Genomic DNA, 19,101 nt, shown 5'->3' with positions numbered 1-19,101 from the left:
TGTACTTTACACGAGTCAACTATACATCTCACAACCTTCAGCTCTCCTCTTGTTCCTCCTCGTAGACGCCCTCAAGCCACGTCAGGTCTCCGGTCAGCTGATCAACGAGGAGCTGTGACATGATCTTGTGCATGAGATACCTGACAACAACATCACTGCCTCCTCGTCTTCGTCGTCCTCCTCCTTCGTCCTCCTCCCCTTCACCTCTTGGCGAAGTTGGTTTGAAACGACTGGATGAGTATATCTGACTTGAGCGCGCGGCGGAGCATCAGACTATGCGAGGCATCAGATGCGGAGTAGCTCCCTCCTCCCTACCTGTACAGCAGCCGATCCATCGTCCTCTCAGTGTACTGCTGGACCACCGCCTTCTCTCCTCCAGTAGCGATTCTGAATCCACAGACGTCGGATGGAAGGAGGGGAAAGGGGAGCTGAGAGAAGAGATGGAACAATGGCAGGGAAGGGAGGGAGACACGCAGGGAGAGGATGAGGGAGGCAAAGTGAGAGCAAGAGGGAGACAGAGTGGGGAAGGGGGGGGGGGGGGGTGGTCACCTGTCAATGAGCTGTCGCATCAGTGCAGCATCGAGGATCTTGAAGGAGAGTTGGAACATCTCCTGCTTCACCAGCTGCGGACATGTCAAAAGACAAAACACCAAGCTGCTGCTGCTGCTGCTGCTGCTGCTGCTGCTGCTGCTGCTGCTGCTGCTGTTACCGCTTCTCTCTTCTCCTTCTCGATGACAGCAAGATCTGCTTGAATCTCCACAGCCACCTCCTTACATATCTGTGCCACCACGACCTGCAGCCTCTTCGATCAGTCCTGGCTTTCTCCCCCAACCACCTCCTTCTACTCGCCTTGCACATCCCCTCCATAGCCCTCTCCTCCTGTATCTCGCTCAACGTCTTCTGCGCCACCTCTCGGATGCTGTCATTGGACATGAACTCAATCTGGTCGGTCCAACATGTCAGGACGGCCGTCAGAGAAGCAGCGCGCTTGCCATGTCGGAGATCCAGCGGGACAGCAGATACTCTTGCGCAGCCTCCTTCACGCACTTTCGAGGGTTGTCAGAAGAAGCCAAACCAGGGCTCGGGTTGCTACCTCACGCGCCAAGGTGAGCAGGATCGGCTTCAGCACTGGCTGCACGATCTCCAAGTCCACGTAGAGAGCAAGCTGATCGCTCTTGGAGCCCTTCTTTTTCTGCTCCATCCTCTCTTTCACAAGGTACTCGTTCACCAGGTCGTTGAAGGTCTCCCGAACCACCTCTCGGATCAACTTAGTCACTGTCTCCTTGGTTATCTTTTCGGCGGCCGCGAGCTGATCTCTCAGCCATGCTGGATGGGGAGCAAACACCTCAGGAGACATGGAGGTCACAATCTCAACTAAGATGTCTGGAACAAACTCCTTCTCCAGCACATCGTGAAGGATCTCAGTCATGATGTACCTCGTCAGATCTTTCCTTAAAACCCTCATCTCTCGGATCTTCCTATTTGTCCATGTCCTGACGGAATGGCCACGGAAAACTTTCTGGATCATGTTCGCAGCTGTTCTTGGGAGGAGTTGCGCTTGTAAATGTCTCGCCCGCTCCTCCCGCTTGCTCGGGTCGTTGGGGAGATCACTGTCATCCCGCCACTTCCTCTCCCTCGATTTCTCCTTTCGTTCCTTCCCTTTAGATCTTGACTTCCCTTTGCTCTTCTTCTTCTCTTTGCTCTTCTTCTTCTCCTTGCTCTTCTTCGATCTCTTGTCGCCGCTGTGCCTCTTCTTCCTGTCTTTCTTCCTTCTCCTGGCTGAGTCGCTAGAGGATGAACTTGTGCTGGACATCGACGACGACGAATCATCGCTGTATGACGTCGAGGAGGAAGACCTGCTCGTGGGGATCAGAGAATACGCTCATCAAACCTGACAGAAAGATGGTCTACACCTCGAGCTCGATCGAGAACTCTCAGTTGAAGGGCTCCGTTGCCTCCTGAGGTGCTTCAGCGAATATATTGCATCCTCATTCGAGCACTGAGCTACCGGGATGCAGCTGCATGCGAGTGCCGCCTTGATCGGTGCTCATCCCTGGTCACTCAGTCAGAGGAGCTGGAGGGATAGAGCATCTCACACAACTTCAAAGGGAGCCCTTCAGAACCAAACATCTGGATAGAATTAGTAATTACTATCATCAACGTAAAGAACTAAGAGAAACCACAGAACCACGAGTACCATGATTATGAGAAGAGTACAAGCACATGTAAGCATGCTTTTACCTGCTCTCTGTCCCTCTCTCTGTCCCTCTCATCTCCTCGCGCTCTCGCCCAACGCCGGTCGCCATCCATGCCGTACTGCGTTGGATCGCTTTGGTTGAGTGGAGCCGGGAGTCCGGCCGGGCATCTTCGGCCCGGTTTAGTTCTCATCTAATTCATCCCGTCCCTCCGCCCGGTTTAGTTCTTTCTATCTAAGATCGGTTTGGTTTAGTTCTTGTCCACATTTGACCCGGTTTAGTTTCCAGGTGTTGCAACGCCCCTCCTCTACGACTCCAATCGACCCCGTGTTCCCAACTACCCCACCCCCCGTCGATCCCTCAAATGCTTTGTGAGGGGCTACCATGATCACCCGCTACCTCACCCCCCCAAACCCCACCTTAAGCCTATGAAACCCACCCCGTGCCTCCTCCATGGAGATCGTCGTACCCTACCCCCTGACCCAGGAGTCGAGGCCTTCAATATCCCACCCCCATGGGTATCACCCCTATCTCTCCCTATCTATTATCCTATCTTGCAACACAAACCCCCTGACCACCCCTACCCATCCCTTTCCGCGTCCCTTGCAAGGACGTGCCATATTTCATTCCAGTCAAGGAAGTCGAGTGGGCGAATGGTGGGGTAGTTCAGCTCTAATGATGGGGTAGTATGACCGGTGGGTAACCTACGGGGGGTATGGGGCAGGACGGTGGGGTGTGGTTTCTAAAAACCTTATCACCCACATACCCCTGTCATCATAATCACGTGCAGGGACTTTCCCGGGGTAGGGTTACCGAGGAAATCTCGAGATCACGGCTCAGCTTGTTTTACATCTACAATGATTTAGATTCAACATGTATATATACAACTGTTATGGTAGAATATAAAACTTAAATTGGTCAATCTGGTAGGTATCACGTCCTTAAAAGTGATGTAATTTTCGTTTTAAAGATTGAGCAGAAAGTGATCGGACAACCCCTGAGATTTTAAAACTCTCGCGACACTACCAACTTTGATCATGTAAATAGACTTGTCTTCGATGGCTGTTTAGAGGGTACAAAGAATTCGCTTTAAATATTTATGTTAAAGTATTTTTCGATCTCTTTCTACTTTTAACTTTTAATGTACACATTTTAAAATACTTCTTAAACGGGGGGTAGCAATGGCGGCTGGACAGCAGGCTATGGGCAATGGAAAGAGGAAGAGGAAGGAAAGAAGACGGATAGAGGCATGAAAGTGAGGGAAGCGATGAGTATGTAGGATATGAGATGTAGGTCACTAACAAAACAGCAGAAAAAGGTGAAGGATAGATTGCACTTGGTGACCAACTAAACATTGGTCTCGTGGTTTGGTTTCCCCCAATGAACGGACAAAGGAGACGAAAGCAGTAAGATGCAAAAGAGGAGAACAATTGTATGGACAACGTTGATAGAGCGATGATGTCTTTTGATTACAGATCAGTGGATGGAGATGCATAGGATAACATGAAAGAGGAAGAGTTAATAAGAATGCACACGAAAGCAGTTGAAATGGAGTCAAGTTGTTGGTTGAGGAATGGGTTGATGATCAACTAAGGTATTACACTACATTTCTCTAGACAAGAGTGCAATTCAAGGGAACAACAGCTTTGGGGGAAGTGGGTGGCTGAGGGTAGCTCAATGAGGGCAGCTGAGGGCAGCTTAGGGTACTGCGAGGAGGGCCGTTCAAGTAGCCAAAATCTGAAGTAGTTGATTCCTGATCCCGCATTGTTGGGTAGTCAGCGCATAACAAGGAGATGTCTTCTTTCCTTCGATCTGAAAAGATGGATGGTTGCAATCCCCAAAGAAAGTCTGCTAACGAACTCTTAATAACAACACGCAATGCCTACGAAAGAATTTTCTCATGTATTGTCGTGTTCTTGTGTCTCTGGTGGAGTGATCGATACTAATGATAGTTTTCTATTGCTGTAGTCGAGGATCAAGAAGACTCATTCAGCAAAAGGACGAAGTCTTTGTTGAAGTCGCTTTCAGCCTCTTTTCATTTTCCTGGGGACAGAGACTACCTCATGCCTGTTTGATTCTGGCGAGAACTCGGAGTCATTTCTACCTATTAGTCAAGGAGGACCTTGATTGTTGTCATCGGCTTTCATAGAGAGGCTGCGAGTATCCTCGCTATAAGGTATGAAGTTCGGTAAGCGGATCAGGTCCGAGGCAGTGGAGCAATGGAACGATCAGTACGTGGACTACAAGGGGTTGAAGCACCTCCTCAAGGCACTCGTGGCGAATGGCGCGAGCGCACCGGAGGACGAACAATTCACAGCGTCGATCTTAGCCGAGATCGACAAGGTGGATCGATTCTTCATTTCGAAGGAGTCGGAGCTGTACGCCGAGTTCCGATCGCTCTGTCAGAAGGTCACGCAGACACCCCTGGAGCCGGCGTGGGAGAAAGCGCAGTCTGCCAAGGGAATCAACGGCCACCTCCATCTTGACAAGTTGGTGTCGGCGCTAGAAGGCACGGATGCAGGAGAAATCATTCAAGCACTGTTGCATTTCTCTGCGAAAGTTGACAACATGCGCAAGTTTGTGATGATCAATACACTTGCGGTCGTCAAGATCACCAAGAAGCATGACAAGCAGGAGGGTATCACAAAGCAGCTGCAATGGGAGATGGTGAACACAGTCCACAAGAAGCATTTCTACAACTCCCCTCATTTCAGTGCTCTGATCACGGATGTCGAAGTTCTCGCCTCAGAAATCATGTTCCGGACCACGAAACTGAAGCCTCTCCCAGAGAACTATTCTTGTCCCATTTGCCTTGGGATCCTCTGCAACCCGGTGGTTCTTTCTTGTGGCCATCGCTTTTGCATGAAATGCGTTTCGGCCGCTTCTTATTTCTGCCAGACATCTTGCCCTGTTTGTCGGAAAGATCAGATATTGGACCTCGAAACAATCAAAGTTGATACTCTACTCTCATCCTTCTTGGATCGATACTTCCCAGAGGGGCAATCAGGGGTGAAACAATGCAAGGCATGTGCCGCTAGAAATGCCAATCCTCAAGTCCCGAGACAAAGGTTCCCTTGCGAAGAATGCAATCTACAGTTGCTGGATAGTTTGGAAGAGATGCAGGTCGCTGCCTTGAGCCAGAGGCACAAGGCAGCGGAGCAGCGGAGACAGAATGGATCGCAAGGCGCTGTGGAGGCAGAGGAGGGGGGAAAGGACAGAGCTTCATCCACTGGAATCAAACGTGAGATGATTCCAGAGGATGAAGATCAAAGTATGGAAGTCAGACCAAGGCTGAAGAGAAGGAGTGTGGGCCAGGTGAGCACAATCGAAGCATCTTAGCAATGTCTGATCTGCTTGTTCGCAGGGTGGTAAGCAAGCTCTCGGTGGAAGACCCGAGCTGGACTCTGACGCTCACGCGGCTCCCATAGTTCTGAACGCGGCGACCCTGAGGAAGCACTTCAATCTCCCGCTGAACGACGCGGCGAAAAAACTCGGAGTCTGTGCCACTGCGATCAAGAAGGTCTGCAGGAAGATGGGGATCAAGCAGTGGCCGCACCGGAAGCTCAAGGCGGTAGAGAAGCGCCTGGCTCTGCTGCAGGCTGAGCACAGGTACTCCACGGAAGAAGGGCTGATGGCCCAGTATAAAGCAGAAATCAAAGATTTGGAAGAGAAGAGGAACAACCTGCTACAGGTGAATGATGATGTCACCCACAGGGTTTTGTGCATGTTCCATGACTTGACGTCGCCAGGGGTTGGACTGCGACATCAGTGGAGTGACAGAGGCTGCAGACCCCGATGATCTCGAGCAAGGGAACAGCTCGACTTCCACCACCAAGAGCTCGAGCAAGGTCGCACCTTCCTCCCATCCCAAGGAGGTCTCGTCCAAGGCTCCGACAGCCATGAACAACAAGCCGCCGCTGCCTCCCCTCAACGACATCGATGGGAAGCCGTCAGGCAGCGCTGCTGCTCCTTCCTCGAGCCTCAACGACCTGCAGCAAGATGACACGCTAGAGCTGGAGGACATGTGCATCCTCCCTGGCGACTACAAGGAGCCAGCAGGGGGAGCGGAGCAGGACGTGTGGGAGATGCTCCACAAGATGATGTCGGACGAGGCCGAGTCGCTGGATTTCGATGACTGCAAGCAGATGTCCGGCAGTTCGAGCCGAATGGTGAGGCCTCACGCTGACTCGTCTGTGGCCGGCCCTTCCTCGGAGCACAAGATGATGCAGCCCACGCTGCGTCCTAACGGTGGGAGCGTGCCCGAGGGCATTCACTTTGACATCTCGGAGTGCCGGCTACAGATTCACATGCTGCAAGAGGAAGTTCTGCACCTCCGGCAGTTCAGCATGGCGTTGATCAAGGAGAGGGGGGAGCTGGCGACGCAGCTGCAGCGGCGGGACGAGGAGTTAGGTGACAGACGATACACGAGGACTTGCTGTGGTCAGCGTGACGCTGTGTCAGGGAACCTGAGGCTGCGGACGGCCGAGCTGGAGTCCGAGCTGGGAAAGGTGAGAAGTGATCGACCAGGTTTTAGAGGGTGACGTTGCGTCAGATACGAGGAGTTCCTGCTGGGTCGCTGCTGGGGGGCGAGGACGATTCTTGCTTGATGCACACGTGGTCGTCGAACTCGTCCCACTCGGCAAGCTTGAGCTCAGCTCCGGCCAACAGCCAGTGCGACTTCTTGGGAGAGCCCCTGACTACCTCAGGCGTCTCCTCCTCGTCCGGTAACGAACAAGGTCTCACTTGCTCCTCTGAGGTGACGCTAATTGCAGGCTGGATGTCTCGTCCTCCTGGCCTGTAGCATGTTGGCAGCTGATTGCCAGCGTGAGAATTTGCAGTGTTTAGACTATCAAGAATGAAAGCAGAAGTTGTTGTTGTCGTGGTTTCTCTACCAACTCTAGTCTAAGTCTAACATAACTTCCATCCTTTGCCGCTGCTGCACCTGGTCCACAACAAGTGAGTATATTCTTATGGCAAGGGGCGAGGGGCAGGGTAAGGTAATTGCAGGGGGAAGGGAGTCCATGGTAGACCTGCTCGAATAAGAAATGATCTGCCAGCTGTTGCAGCTCCTCCTGCTGACTTTCACCGACCCGACCGACCGACTCGAAGCATCAAGGCTTACCTCAATCTCTTCAGAATCTACGTTAAAGCATTTACAACAAGACTTCGACTCCTTGGCCCCCAAGTCTTCACCTGCTACTTTCTATCACCTCCCTCCCTGTGTGATCATTTCACTCACATCTATGTACATTCTCCTCCCCCATATCGGCGTGCACCTCATCCAGAGCTGCAGACAGAACTCCGTCTGTAGTTGCATCGTTACAGAAGTGCTGCCACCGCCGGATTACAATCACTTCCTACCTAGGAAAACTTGTCTCGCACTATTGATTCTTGTCGCCATTATGTCATTGGGCGCCTACCAGCGACGTCACTCAAGTGCTAGAGAGAATCAGTCCTGCTGCTCACCTTGCAGATGTTCTCAAAAGAATTTCTCAAGTCCTCATATGAAAGTTTCTTGTTCTGTCAACTTGCCCTTAGCGAAGTCCTGTACAAAGTCGCGGTCGCTCACCCTGTTGTACTCCTCATCGGTCGACGGGAGCTCGAACCGACAGACAGGGCATGTGTTATTCACAGCTAGCCACTGGCCAGCATTCAGTCCTTATGGGGCAGCAGAGCAACAGCAAGAGACCTTGGCAAGCTCCTCAAGTGAGAAGTAATGCCCACATGGCATGCGAGCCCCCCAATCCCCGTCCCTGACCGCAGACAACCTCAGACAACCTCAGGCTCCTCTGCCATTAGACCTCAGCACGTCGGCACAGATCGGACACTCAATCGTCTCGCCCTTCTCGAGTCTGATGGCTGGGACAAACTCCAGAGCTCGCGCACTTGCCTGGCCCACAACCTAGTCAAGAGTGTGGAAAGGGTGGAGGTAATGAAGACCTTGGGCTTATATCCTTGAGACAGGTTGAAGCTTGCCTGCATCGCCTATCACCGCCGTCAGCACGAATGAAGCTGTGAGACAAAAAGCTCAACCTGCAGCAGGGGATCGAAGTTGTTGAAGAAATTTTCTGAATCCCCTGCGAACAGATCTACAGCGAGCAAACGACAACACTCAGTCAAGAGGATCGAGCGAGGATAGTACAAACTACCGAGCGAGTCCATCCTTACGGAAACAGGAACTCCTGCAGGAAAGTCTGTCACTCAGCCTCCTCCTCCTCCTCCTCCTCCCCCCACCTAGTACTCCAACAGAGATGTCAGGGATGCTCTGATCCATCGGTATGTCGATTATCATCCTTCACAGCAAACACGGTCAGCTGCAGTGCGAAAGCAAACAGAACTGACCCATGTGCTCCGACTCCCGTGCTTGTCGTGAAGTTTCCTCCATGCTGCATCATTCCAACCCCACCATGAAACCCTGAAGCCGCAACACGTTGAGCATGCCAGCAAGGGCAGCAGCGACAAGCTCTCACCAGGGAATCCATGGAATTGAAAAGTCTGCATGTTAGCGAAGGGATTGCCGTGCTGCTGGGATTGAGTCCAACTGCATCCAACTTAAGATCAGCCTGCAACAGGCCATGGCCGACCTGTTGTCTACAGTGCTTGCTGCTGGAACCTCCCGGTCCTGCAGAGGGAATCACGAGGGTGGGGGGTTCATAGCTCAATCTCACATATCGATCATGCTGGACTGGATTCGATGAATCTTGTCTCGAGGCACCTGTGTTGCTCCTTGCATCCTGCGCTTCATTGCCAGCGCTCGACTCGTCACATTCTAAATTGAACTGAACGTCCTCGACGTCTGCATCCTGCCTGCAGTCATGCCATGCTTCGTTTTCTGCTCCGTCGCTCATCTTGGCTTCCTGAGAGGAAGAAAGATCTGATGAAGCGATAGTTAGTTTTTTCTTCGAAAGCTGTCTGCCATTTCACCCCGGTCGCCCTTTCAAGTAGATTGGGACGAAGCAAGCAGGTAGGAAACCACAACACACGATGCATATGAAATTCTAGAAAACATCACAGGATACATAATCGTCTATCCTTCAAGGGGAACAGCGACCCAGAAAAGTGAATAAGGAATACAGCAAGCAGAAAAGTGCAGGAAATCGTTGGATAACCAGGCAGGCACGATCCAAAGACAAGTGCAGGGTGTCAGGGCAAGCTGAAGATGTTGCGAACAGGGGGATAAACGCAAATAAAACTTGAAGCCATAGGCTATAAGTTGAAGAATGGAGACATATTTCAAGAAAGATTGAACTACTTTTCATGGGATATCAGGCAGTGTTTGACCGAGAGAAGAAGACATAAAGCACTTGTCATCCACGCCTCACTTGTACTTCTACTTACTCTGCATGAATCATGCATTTAACCTCCTCCTCCTCCTCTCTGCTCCCTGCACTACTCCCTTCTCCCGCCATTGAGGGAGAGCTTCGAGTATTTTGGAACATTTGATGGGTGGGTCATCTACAACGGGGGTGTTGAAATATCTGGAGGGGTAGGGGTACATGAAAGGCGCTATATTCCTAAACAATAACCGGTCCTTTTTTATATACAATCACAGGGGTCATTAAATAGTACTGGGGTACATTGCAAATGTGATGGGGTGCGGCTTTTAAAAATGGGGTTGGGGGTATCTAGAATTCTCTCTTTTCCTAGGATGCTTGGTGGGGTACTTTCAGGCTGACAAGGAGGGGTGGATATCTTCATCACCCGCATACTCATCCTCATCACCCTCTTTACCATGACAGTTTGTGGTACCCCTAGAAACTTCTATGAAAAGTACCGGTACCTGTCGTTGTGTGGGGTGGATGAATGGTGGTGGGATCAGCTAGAAAATAGAGGGGTCTTGAATATTATGGAGGGGTGGGAAAATTCATTTCACTCATCTGGATATAAAATGGTGGGTCATTTTGATATACATATGGTGGTAGGGGTGAAAAAGTCCATGGTCATAATATGAAATGTTGAACTTGAGGGGTAGGGTGTGGAGTTCAGGGGTCGAAGGTGGGGCCGCTCGATGCACAAAGGGGTGGGTAGTATTGTAGGGCAGAAACGGGGTAGGGGCTCGGGACCCGAACTCTAATTCGGTCCTTTCACAATTTTTGACTATTTACTGACAAATAACGACATTTCTTAAACTTCAATTTACAACTTGAAATCAATAGACTGGAGTTCACTAATTTGTAGAAAATCAGATGAAGAGAACCCTCTCAGGAATCCGGCTGTGGCAGAGGTTTGTGCTGATATGTTGAAGGGAGGAGAGCGGGAAGTTGCGGCATGGAGGGAGCAGGGAGAGGAGGAGGAGACAGTGAAGAAGAGACGCTCAGAGAAGAGACATTGAAGCGAAGTTGTCAGTGGAGAAGCCGAAAAGAGATCAGCATACTTGGCCATAGGAGGCTTGATCATCGACAGGACTAGAGGGGATTTCATTTTTCACAAGCAACTCGATGGACGTCACAACAGAAAACTTTGAGGAGGTGCTGAGAGAAATCAAGCCGTTGATCGATGAGTGTGATTTCCTTGCAATCGATTGCGAGTTCACTGGCCTTGATGAAGCACCAGCAACTGCAGGTAAGGCCTGTGTCCATCCCACGGGCCGTCTGACTAAATGTGCACGGTAGTTGGAACCCTTCAATCAGTTGGCGCTGGAATGACCAAGTATGCTGGCATGACAGCAGAAGAAGAGCTGCAGTCAAGATACGAAAAGATCAAGGCCTCTACAACATTTTTGGTAGTGCAGGTTTTATTTCTCTTTTCGTGGCTACAAACATCAACATCCGTACAGGTTGGCATATGCGTGTTCACATGGAATGCACAGAAGCGAAGCTTCATTGCGACTCCTTACAACTTCTACACCTTCCCTCGGGAATTCAAGGGCCTTGATCGAAGGTTTCTTTGCCAGGCAAAGTGTATGTCGTTTCTCTCGTCGAACTGCATGGATTTCAACAAACTGATCAAATCCGGAATCTCCTACTTGAATAAGCAAGAGGTCAGCTCTGCGAAGCTACAAATCTTGTCTGAAACTTCATTGCAGGAGGAATTCGTGCGCAGAGGCATCTCTAGTAAGGAGACAGAGTTCGTAGCAACCATTCGGGCCACCATAGCAGAGTTTCTAGCTGATGAGACTCGGAGTATTTTGATGCTTCCACAATGTGACAGTTACCGCCGAATGCTGATACATCGGGACCTTTCGGAAACCTTTGATGACTGCTTTAAGAAGGAGAACATAACAGTGAGCTTGAGTATATTGCTCTGCGCGGCATTGTGACGTGACTGTACAAGGTGGAACGAGAAGTTTCCATCAAGTTGCACAAGAATGAGAGAACTTCAAGTTTGGGCACTACAAAGGCCAAGATCATGGAGTCCATTTCAAGTTTGGCTCAAAAGGTCGAGGAAAAGCAAATTCAGGCCGCCGTTGGATTCAGACATGTGATTGACCACATCTCTGCATCGAAAAAGGTAATTCACTTCTCCAAAGAGTGCATGTGTCAAATATTGATAACAGCTCATTGTTGGACACAATATGTTGCTCGACATGGCTCAAATTGAAGCACATTTTTGCCGTGATTTACCTACTACCTACGAAGAATTCAAAAGGAATTTGCACGAACGATTCCCTTTAATTGTTGACACGAAGTGCCTGACTTCGTCAGACCATCCGGCTTTTGTAAGATATCTGTCTTGAAATTGATATTCCATCCATGTGTCTGACATGACCCTTCTTCAGGGCTTGAGCTTTTCAGGAGGCACCCGTCTAGATGCTGTCTTTAGAACAGTGATGCATGATCCCTTCAAGCGACCGATCATTGGCTTACAAGACGGGTGTGACAAGTACAAAAACAACACGCAGCTCCATGAGGCAGGTTACGATGCCTATATAACAGGGTTCGTGCCTGCCAAGATGCACAGCCTATCAATGACGACGCTTCGCAGATTTGTTTTCCTTCGTACAGCACAGCAGATAGTGATGAAATCAGGAAGCCCATCTAACTCTCCACAAGGGAAGAGCAGCACGGGATTGACTCCAAGACTCAAGGATCTGGGAGTTTCTTGCAGGTTTAATGCATTCGCCTTGGTTTTTGACAATCTGAAACTTGTCAACAGACCCATCGATGTTATGATAGAGACGCTTAAGATGGAAGGACTGATGAACAAGATTCATGTCATGGGCGGTCAATTGTTTCACTCTCTTAGCCTCGACGATAGCGGAGACAACAAGATGGCAACAAGTCAGGATAACGGATCGATCATGGGACAGATGGAAGTGGTTACGGACGTTCCCCATGACCCGGTTCATGGTAGCAACGGGAAAGGATTATGGCAAATCGCCACCTCGAGGTCCAGAAATGGTAAATTCCATGCTCGAGACTCGAGAAGGCCAAGACAGGACTCGTTCGAAGGCAACCATGCGCATAAGGGGCAAGAGAAGCGTCCCAGGATGAGTGTGTAGTAGCCGCTTGTTGCCAAACAACTGGCAAATCATTGATCAATCATTTGTACAATACGTGACTCGTGATAAACTCCTTATCGGAATGAACTTATTCAATACTTGACAAATGATTGTCTTGTACGGTAGCCTGCCAAACGTGGGTGCCGGGAAACTTGGCTGACTGACCTGCACTGCAGCACATTGAAGTGCTGTACCGCTCACGGTGATAGTGAGGCGACCGAGGCTTGAGTCCGAGTCACTCCAAGGCTCCGGCGGTCCGATCCTGGCCGGGCCGCCTCGCCAGCACACTGACAGTGACTCAGTGCCGCCGGCCGGGCCGCCACTGCCCGGTCCCCCGGCGGTGCCAACAGGTTTCGGTTGGTAACGCAATGCAACGGCAACGCTAATGACCCCTCTTCGATGGAGGGAGTAATGGTGGGGTTCAATAGAGAGTCTTCAGGTGCATCTCATGGCTTTGACGGGGTAGGGGTGGGTTAAAAATTGTTTTGATGGGTTATATTCCAGGGAAAATGGGGGTACTATCACCAAAAGGTGGGTGGGAGATGATCATGGGGTAGTCATATCGTTTGTTGTGGAGAAAGGACGACGTGGGGTGGAGCAGCTTTGACGGTCGGAGGAGGTGGGGTACGGAATCATCAGTGTGGGTGGGGGACCTCACAGCGATTGGATATCACGGGGTAGTTTCCCAATGAATGAACACAGATAGTGGGGTAGTGTTTTTGAAATGAGGGTAGATACAATGAAGGGGGTGCATTCGAAGGGGTAGTATACCTTGTACCGATAGGTGGCTGATCCATCAACGCAGGAGGTAGGGGTTCAAATCCATGCAAGTACATGCAGGGGGTCTGCATCGGCAAGGGGGTAGGGGTTATTTCTGCCAGGGTCAGCAGCTAAAACAATGTGGGGTATCAATTACATGGTTTTATAGGGTACGTAATGAGACCAAACACGGGTAGTTTTTCACTCCGTCTAGGCTAAAAATTGGGGGTGGGTTAAAGGTAGAGGTGGTCCTGTTTGTACAAGCCTTGCCAAGAGGGGTAGGGTCAGAGGTTGACTAAGCTTGTCGGGTGGTACACGCAGGGTAGTGAGCATGAGATGGTAGGGGTACTATGTGTTGGTCGGGCATTGGGCTTATGGCAGGGAGGAGGCGGTGAGAGCGAGGAGAGGAAGGGGAGAGTCAAGGAAGAGAGAAAAGTCAGGTTAACACCAAGATCAGTATATGTACAGACGAGTACGCGAGTAGCAGGAGATGGATAGCCAAGCACACTGAGGCCAACAGAAAGAGATCGAGATCAAGACGAAAGGCTTGTGGTGCAAGCGCCGGCAGTCGCAAGAAGGCGAAAGGAGGGAGGCGGGGGAAGATTGTCGCGGGTGTGATGCTTTGGAAGGAAACGCCTTGAGCTTGAAAGCCTGGGCGAGAAACAATAGAACGGCAGTCACTCGACTATAGAAAGGTCTTGACAGAAAATTTGGGAACACTTTGAGACGTGGGGATTTTTGGGGGATTTCTGGGGTGAGAGGCTGACCTTTCACCGGGAAAACAAGGCATGCCTCTGGGACGGTTGTCTCACCAGACAAAAACATCTCCGATCTGATCCCTAGACTCAACGGGAGCCCAAGATCATGCGTGATTCTTTGAAATCCCTGCGTGCGTTTGCTACATAACCGCACACGAATCCTGTGCATCAGCACTTGGGGCCTTTGTTGAACCATGTTGGAAGAGGATCATCCTCATCCTCATAAGCATGAGATTCTTGCAAAGGGCTACATCCTACATGAGACCATAGGGCAAGGGAGTTTTGGAAAGGTCAAGAAAGCCACAAGGAAGTGTTGTGGTACAATGGTGGCGATCAAGATCATCGACAAGAGTAGGATCGGTGACATCCAAGATGTCATGAGATACACGAGAGAGTTTGCGATTCTCAATTCGCTAAGGTACTGATGTTCGAACGAGGGCCTTGACTGACTCATGGTTCATCAGCCACAAGAACATCATCCATCTCCACGAGATTCTGCAGAACGACCACTTCTTCTACGTCATCATGGATCTTTGTACAGGGAATTTGCATGATATCATTCTGAAGGAAGGCACAAAGCCTCCTGAGGACGAGTTGGACCCTGCTGAAGACGAGGTCGTGACTCCTGATGTCAAAATCTTGAGCGAGGACCTCGCAAGAAGCTATTTTCGGCAAATCATTGCTGCTGTAGAGCACGCGCACAAGAAGCTAGTAGTTCATCGAGGTTCACATGATTGTTCGATCATTTCCAATGCTGACATGATGTTCACCAGACATCAAGCTTGAGAATGTGTTGATAGACACGCAGGGGAACCTCCGGCTCTGTGACTTCGGGCTCTCCATCATGCTGGACGACGCCGATGCTCTGCTCAAGACGCAGGCTGGAACTCTCAACTACACTGCCCCGGAAATTCTGAGCTCGGGGGCAAAGGGTTACCTCGGGTTTCCTGCAGATGTGTGGAGTTGTGGTGTTCTGCTGTATGTGATGGTGGGAGGCAGCTACCCTTTCTCCATAGCCAACAAAGTCCCCAGGCCTCGTTCAGAGGATATCAAGAATGCTATCCTGGAAAGACCAGTGCAGTATCCCAAGTGGATCTCAAAGTCTCTTCGTGATCTGCTGCAGCGCCTGCTGCACAAGAATCCGCAGCACAGGATCACTCTGTCGCAGCTGCAGAACCACAGTTGGTACTTGGGGATGGGGATAGACCGCGACAGTTCTTTCTCCTCCATTCCAAGAAGCTTGCTCATTCAGAGTGTGACTGAAGGGTCCGTCTCTCCCAAGGAGGAAGAGAACTCGGGGATTTCACGAACTAGCGACCCAACGGAGAATTTGTCCGGCAGCAGCACGCATCCCGAAGTTGTGGGCAAAGCCGACTCCCCAAGGCGGAGGCGATCGACCTTCCTTCTGAGCAGTCGGAACATCCTCTCCAAGTTTGAAAGGGACGCTGGGGCACCTCTGTCGCCGCTACTGCGAGACAACACGTCGCCTCCTCCGATTATGGAGACGAGAGACACGGACTCTATAGATCTGCACCATCACCGACTCGTGCGACGGTCGAGGATCTCGAGCATTGGCTATCTATCCCCGCCGTCGCCTATCAGGTCCTTCACCCCAGCTCACAAGCGCGAGGCGAAGCAGCAGGTCAACGACAGGGAAACCGATCAGGTCGACAAGGAGCAGAGCCCCAGGCGCTTCATGCTCCCCCCTGCTGTACCTGTAGACCCGCAGCCTCTCAAGCTCACACGGACGCTGCGATCTCCGTTCTGGGAGAGGCTTTCGCAGCCCAAGAACGGCCCTCCTGTCCCTGGGCTTCGCACCTACAACCCTGCCACGGACATTCTCAGATCTACAACGGGGGCAGGGATCAACGTGCAGCTGACTGGAAGGCAACGAAAGGCCTCCTTCGACGGTGCGAGGCACATCATAGATTAACTCTTCTGTCATGTTTAGATCTTGTTGTATTGTAAGGGTGAAGGGACCACTCTGCTTTCTTTGTTTCTTTTCGAATTCTTTTCCATGGAAGTAAAATTGCTATGCCGAAAAGAATTCAATTGGCCACTCGTCGATGGGCAGCAGCACTTGTTTCCAATTCTCGTCACCTTGATCCAGGTAGGCAAGGTTGTCAAAGCTCAAGACCTTGCTGCCTGGTTCGCGCACTAGACCCGTTAAGAGGCCTTCCCCTGTGCTTCTGACTTGCTGCACTATCTCCCCCTTGTCGTTCTTGACAAAATTGTTGGGCAGTTGATCCTCATGGTCTCTGTAGTCGCCATCATCGAAGTAACGAGTGCCGGGCAAGTATCTTCCAGTCTCGTTCATCTTCCCTATCAGTCGATGGTTGTAGATCTCAAGCTCCAGCAGAAGCTCTCCCTCCTCCACGTACTCGCCCAACTTCTTGATCCACTTGTGTATTCTTGCAAATCGTCGAGGCTGACCGTCGGGCCCATTGATGCTGCCCGGCTTGTCGTCGTTGTGCAAGGCAGGAGCGTTCACGTGCACGAAGGGTTTCTTAGGAGGTCCGAGCAGGAACGAGTTGGGCAGCTTGTACTTGGCAAAGTTATTCCTGTCCACCCAGGAGCAGCACCAACGAAAGTCAGGGCGATGACGAAGTTTCGCGCTGCAGATTTCTTGCGTTCCTCTCACATCGTGCCGCTCATCCTGTCCCCATATTCGTTTGAACTCCTGGTGATTAAGTGCTGTGAGGGTGTCTTTGTTGTTCGCCTCGAAATCCTTCCTGCGATTACAACCTCTTTTAGAGCTCGCGTCTCTTTCTCACTCCACTGACCTGGATAAGTATCGTCCCGCAACGTTGTCACTTTCTTCAATAAAGTCTGTTCGGACCACAATCGATTTTTCAAACAGGATATCACAACTTTCTTCGGGAAGCTCAATGTCCGGGTGTTCCTGCCAGTGTCTCAACAAGCTTGCTCTTTCACAACAGCAGGACTCACGTTCTCCCCTTCTGTCTGTACAACTTTCTTCCGCAAGGCTAGTGGAGGTCCGACTGGCCTGAGAGAACTTTAAGAAGGAGATGCGAGAGTGCCGACAGACCCTCGTCCGACGCAGATGATGCCGTCCTTGGCGAACTGCTTCTCTTCTATCCACACAACCTTCCGGGGCTCGGGGTGATGCTTGAAGTCAATCTCGCCTTTTACGATCTCTTCCTCGAAGATATGCTTCGGGTCTTTCTTCTCCTGGTCCAGCAGCTCAGCTACCCTTTATTTTTATCTCTTCGCAGACCTGCAAGTACCATGGCACGTACATGCGCTTCTCCATGGCAACGATGTCTTTCCGCTTGAGGTAGGTGTCGATCTGCCCCTGAATCATGAAAGCGGCGGGAGTTCCTCTTGGAACCTGTTTAAATCTCAGCAATGAAGTTCTAGAAGGATGCTAAAGCAACTGATTTCAGACGCTTTTCCCATTCTTGGATGAAGTTGTCGAGCATTGAATCTTCCTTGATGAGCTCCTGCCACTCATTATCAACGATTTCCGTCTGAGAGTATGAGTCGGTCACCATGAGCTGTTGGGATTCAGCACCAGAGAGGTAGTTGTAGATTACACGTGCTGTCATCTTGTTCGCTCTGACCTGTTGGACCAGATCAGCCTCTGCTGTGGGCATCCAGAGGCACCTGAGCATGGCAGATCCTCATCTTCTCACTTTCTTGCTGCATCTTTTCATATGCCTCCGCCTCTAGTCTTCGAGCATTTCTCGCAAGATCCTCTTGCGCTCTGGCCTGCTCTGCGTACTGCTTTGATGCCTCCAGCGCTTTCTCCATCGCACTTCTCATTTGATTCCCGCCAGCCTGAGCAGCAAAGGCAAGGCAAGCTGAGCTCTCCTCGTGGCAAGCAAGCGAACACACCTTGAGCGCTGCTGCTGCTGCTCGCGCTCCTTTCTCTTCAGCTCGATACTTGGCAGCTCGATCAGACGCCTGCTGTTCAGTCACATGCCCGCAGACAACCTTGACCCTCCACCTTCTTCTTGTTCGATTGATGCATCTTGTACTCGTTTTCTTTGAGTCGATGCTCTTCTTCAGCATCGCTGTAGAGATGAGCAAAGAGGCAAGCTTGCTGCTCTCTCTCATTACGATCGATCTGCTCACGTTCATTACAACATCCACCAGCTTCAAATCAGTTCCACCTGAAACTTCAACATTCTGAGCCTTGCTTTCTCGGCAGGCCTCCCCAAGAAGGATGTTCGCTTCTTGATTGCTTCCGTGGTCTCGAAGTCTTGAGTCTGCCCGCGAACTTTGAGTGGAGAGCGCTACGGGAGAGCTCGTACCATCAGGATCATCTCCAACAACTTCGCTTCTTCTCTCTCTACATCAAACTCGTCAGGAGGTAGCTCATCCTGGTGAGATCAATCACCTTTCTGCTTGATCAATTCTGCCATCTGTGCTGCCGCCTGCTTGTCGGCAGCTACCGCTTGCTCTGCTAAGATTCTCCTGGTCTGCGTTCCTGTCAGCCCTCAACCCACCACTATGTCAGCCTGGTCACACTTCTTCTTCAGGGATCGATGGGTCTGCTGAGTTGCCTCTGTAAGGTCGAGGACGCGTCTGCTTCCACCATGCTGCATCGCGAACCTCCTCCTTTGCTCCTCCCACCCCCAGCAGCTCCAGCGCTGGTCTGGTCAGCTGCAACGCAAGCGTCATGGCATACAACTGGAGGAGGCTCGGCCTGTCTCTCCCTCACCGACTCTGCAAGCTGTCCGAGGCTTCCGAGCCCCCAAGGAAGGGCATCAGCCTCCTCCCCCTCCCCTCCCCCCTCGTTCTGCTGCAGCATCAGCCGTGCTAGCACGCCTTCGTTCGCCATGGCTGATCGGACGGACGGCCTACTGGCGCCCCTCATCCCCCAACAACTGAGAATGCGATCCGCCGCCAGATCCGCCTCATCACCAGACTTAACACTCATCCCCCTCGAACCCAAATTGTTATAAGCAATTGCTTGCAGATT

The 19,101-nt window shown here is 51.1% G+C and overlaps 6 protein-coding genes across 6 annotated transcripts; 3 read left to right on the top strand and 3 right to left on the bottom strand.

The window, feature by feature from the left end:
* Positions 1–37: 37 nt before the first annotated feature.
* GUITHDRAFT_101077 (hypothetical protein) lies at positions 38–2,157 on the bottom strand (the record flags this gene model as incomplete). The annotated part of the gene is made up of 9 exons (XM_005840296.1): positions 38–140; positions 205–273; positions 316–387; positions 550–623; positions 710–793; positions 1,094–1,856; positions 1,892–1,958; positions 2,009–2,053; positions 2,097–2,157. 9 exons carry the CDS (start codon positions 2,155–2,157, stop codon positions 38–40), a joined length of 1,338 nt encoding a protein of 445 aa, XP_005840353.1.
* Positions 2,158–4,161: 2,004 nt separating this feature from the next.
* GUITHDRAFT_150392 (hypothetical protein) lies at positions 4,162–4,956 on the top strand (the record flags this gene model as incomplete). Its single annotated transcript, XM_005840295.1, has 1 exon — positions 4,162–4,956. A coding segment is annotated over exon 1 (493 nt), but the record flags the coding sequence as incomplete, so codon positions are not given.
* A 2,096-nt stretch (positions 4,957–7,052) lies between these two features.
* GUITHDRAFT_150391 (hypothetical protein) lies at positions 7,053–9,071 on the bottom strand. The gene is made up of 17 exons (XM_005840294.1): positions 8,864–9,071; positions 8,780–8,817; positions 8,666–8,736; positions 8,538–8,610; positions 8,430–8,488; positions 8,345–8,377; positions 8,229–8,284; positions 8,136–8,180; positions 7,997–8,085; positions 7,885–7,948; positions 7,765–7,836; positions 7,662–7,715; positions 7,557–7,611; positions 7,435–7,500; positions 7,318–7,391; positions 7,226–7,267; positions 7,053–7,137 (listed from the first exon to the last, which is right to left on the bottom strand). Exons 1-17 carry the CDS (start codon positions 9,041–9,043, stop codon positions 7,093–7,095), a joined length of 1,116 nt encoding a protein of 371 aa, XP_005840351.1. The 5' UTR covers positions 9,044–9,071; the 3' UTR covers positions 7,053–7,092.
* A 1,562-nt stretch (positions 9,072–10,633) lies between these two features.
* On the top strand, positions 10,634–12,636 carry GUITHDRAFT_101074 (hypothetical protein; the record flags this gene model as incomplete). Its single annotated transcript, XM_005840293.1, has 8 exons — positions 10,634–10,757; positions 10,808–10,917; positions 10,972–11,175; positions 11,221–11,418; positions 11,469–11,645; positions 11,914–12,071; positions 12,120–12,242; positions 12,291–12,636. The coding sequence occupies 8 exons, from the start codon at positions 10,634–10,636 to the stop codon at positions 12,634–12,636; spliced, it is 1,440 nt and encodes a 479-aa protein (XP_005840350.1).
* Positions 12,637–13,760: 1,124 nt separating this feature from the next.
* On the top strand, positions 13,761–16,193 carry GUITHDRAFT_92026 (hypothetical protein). The gene is made up of 3 exons (XM_005840292.1): positions 13,761–14,571; positions 14,618–14,877; positions 14,927–16,193. Exons 1-3 carry the CDS (start codon positions 14,348–14,350, stop codon positions 16,084–16,086), a joined length of 1,644 nt encoding a protein of 547 aa, XP_005840349.1. The 5' UTR covers positions 13,761–14,347; the 3' UTR covers positions 16,087–16,193.
* GUITHDRAFT_101072 (hypothetical protein) lies at positions 16,186–19,059 on the bottom strand (the record flags this gene model as incomplete). The annotated part of the gene is made up of 15 exons (XM_005840291.1): positions 16,186–16,885; positions 16,937–17,055; positions 17,103–17,160; positions 17,203–17,345; positions 17,392–17,505; positions 17,552–17,617; positions 17,666–17,737; positions 17,781–17,954; positions 18,012–18,080; positions 18,124–18,243; positions 18,290–18,385; positions 18,431–18,468; positions 18,517–18,598; positions 18,648–18,782; positions 18,841–19,059. The coding sequence occupies 15 exons, from the start codon at positions 19,057–19,059 to the stop codon at positions 16,186–16,188; spliced, it is 2,205 nt and encodes a 734-aa protein (XP_005840348.1).
* Positions 19,060–19,101: the final 42 nt, after the last annotated feature.

Source organism: Guillardia theta (genome assembly GCF_000315625.1).
Source record: "Guillardia theta CCMP2712 unplaced genomic scaffold GUITHscaffold_6, whole genome shotgun sequence".
NCBI lineage: Eukaryota > Cryptophyceae > Pyrenomonadales > Geminigeraceae > Guillardia > Guillardia theta.
This window is presented reverse-complemented; position numbering and strand designations above follow the sequence as displayed.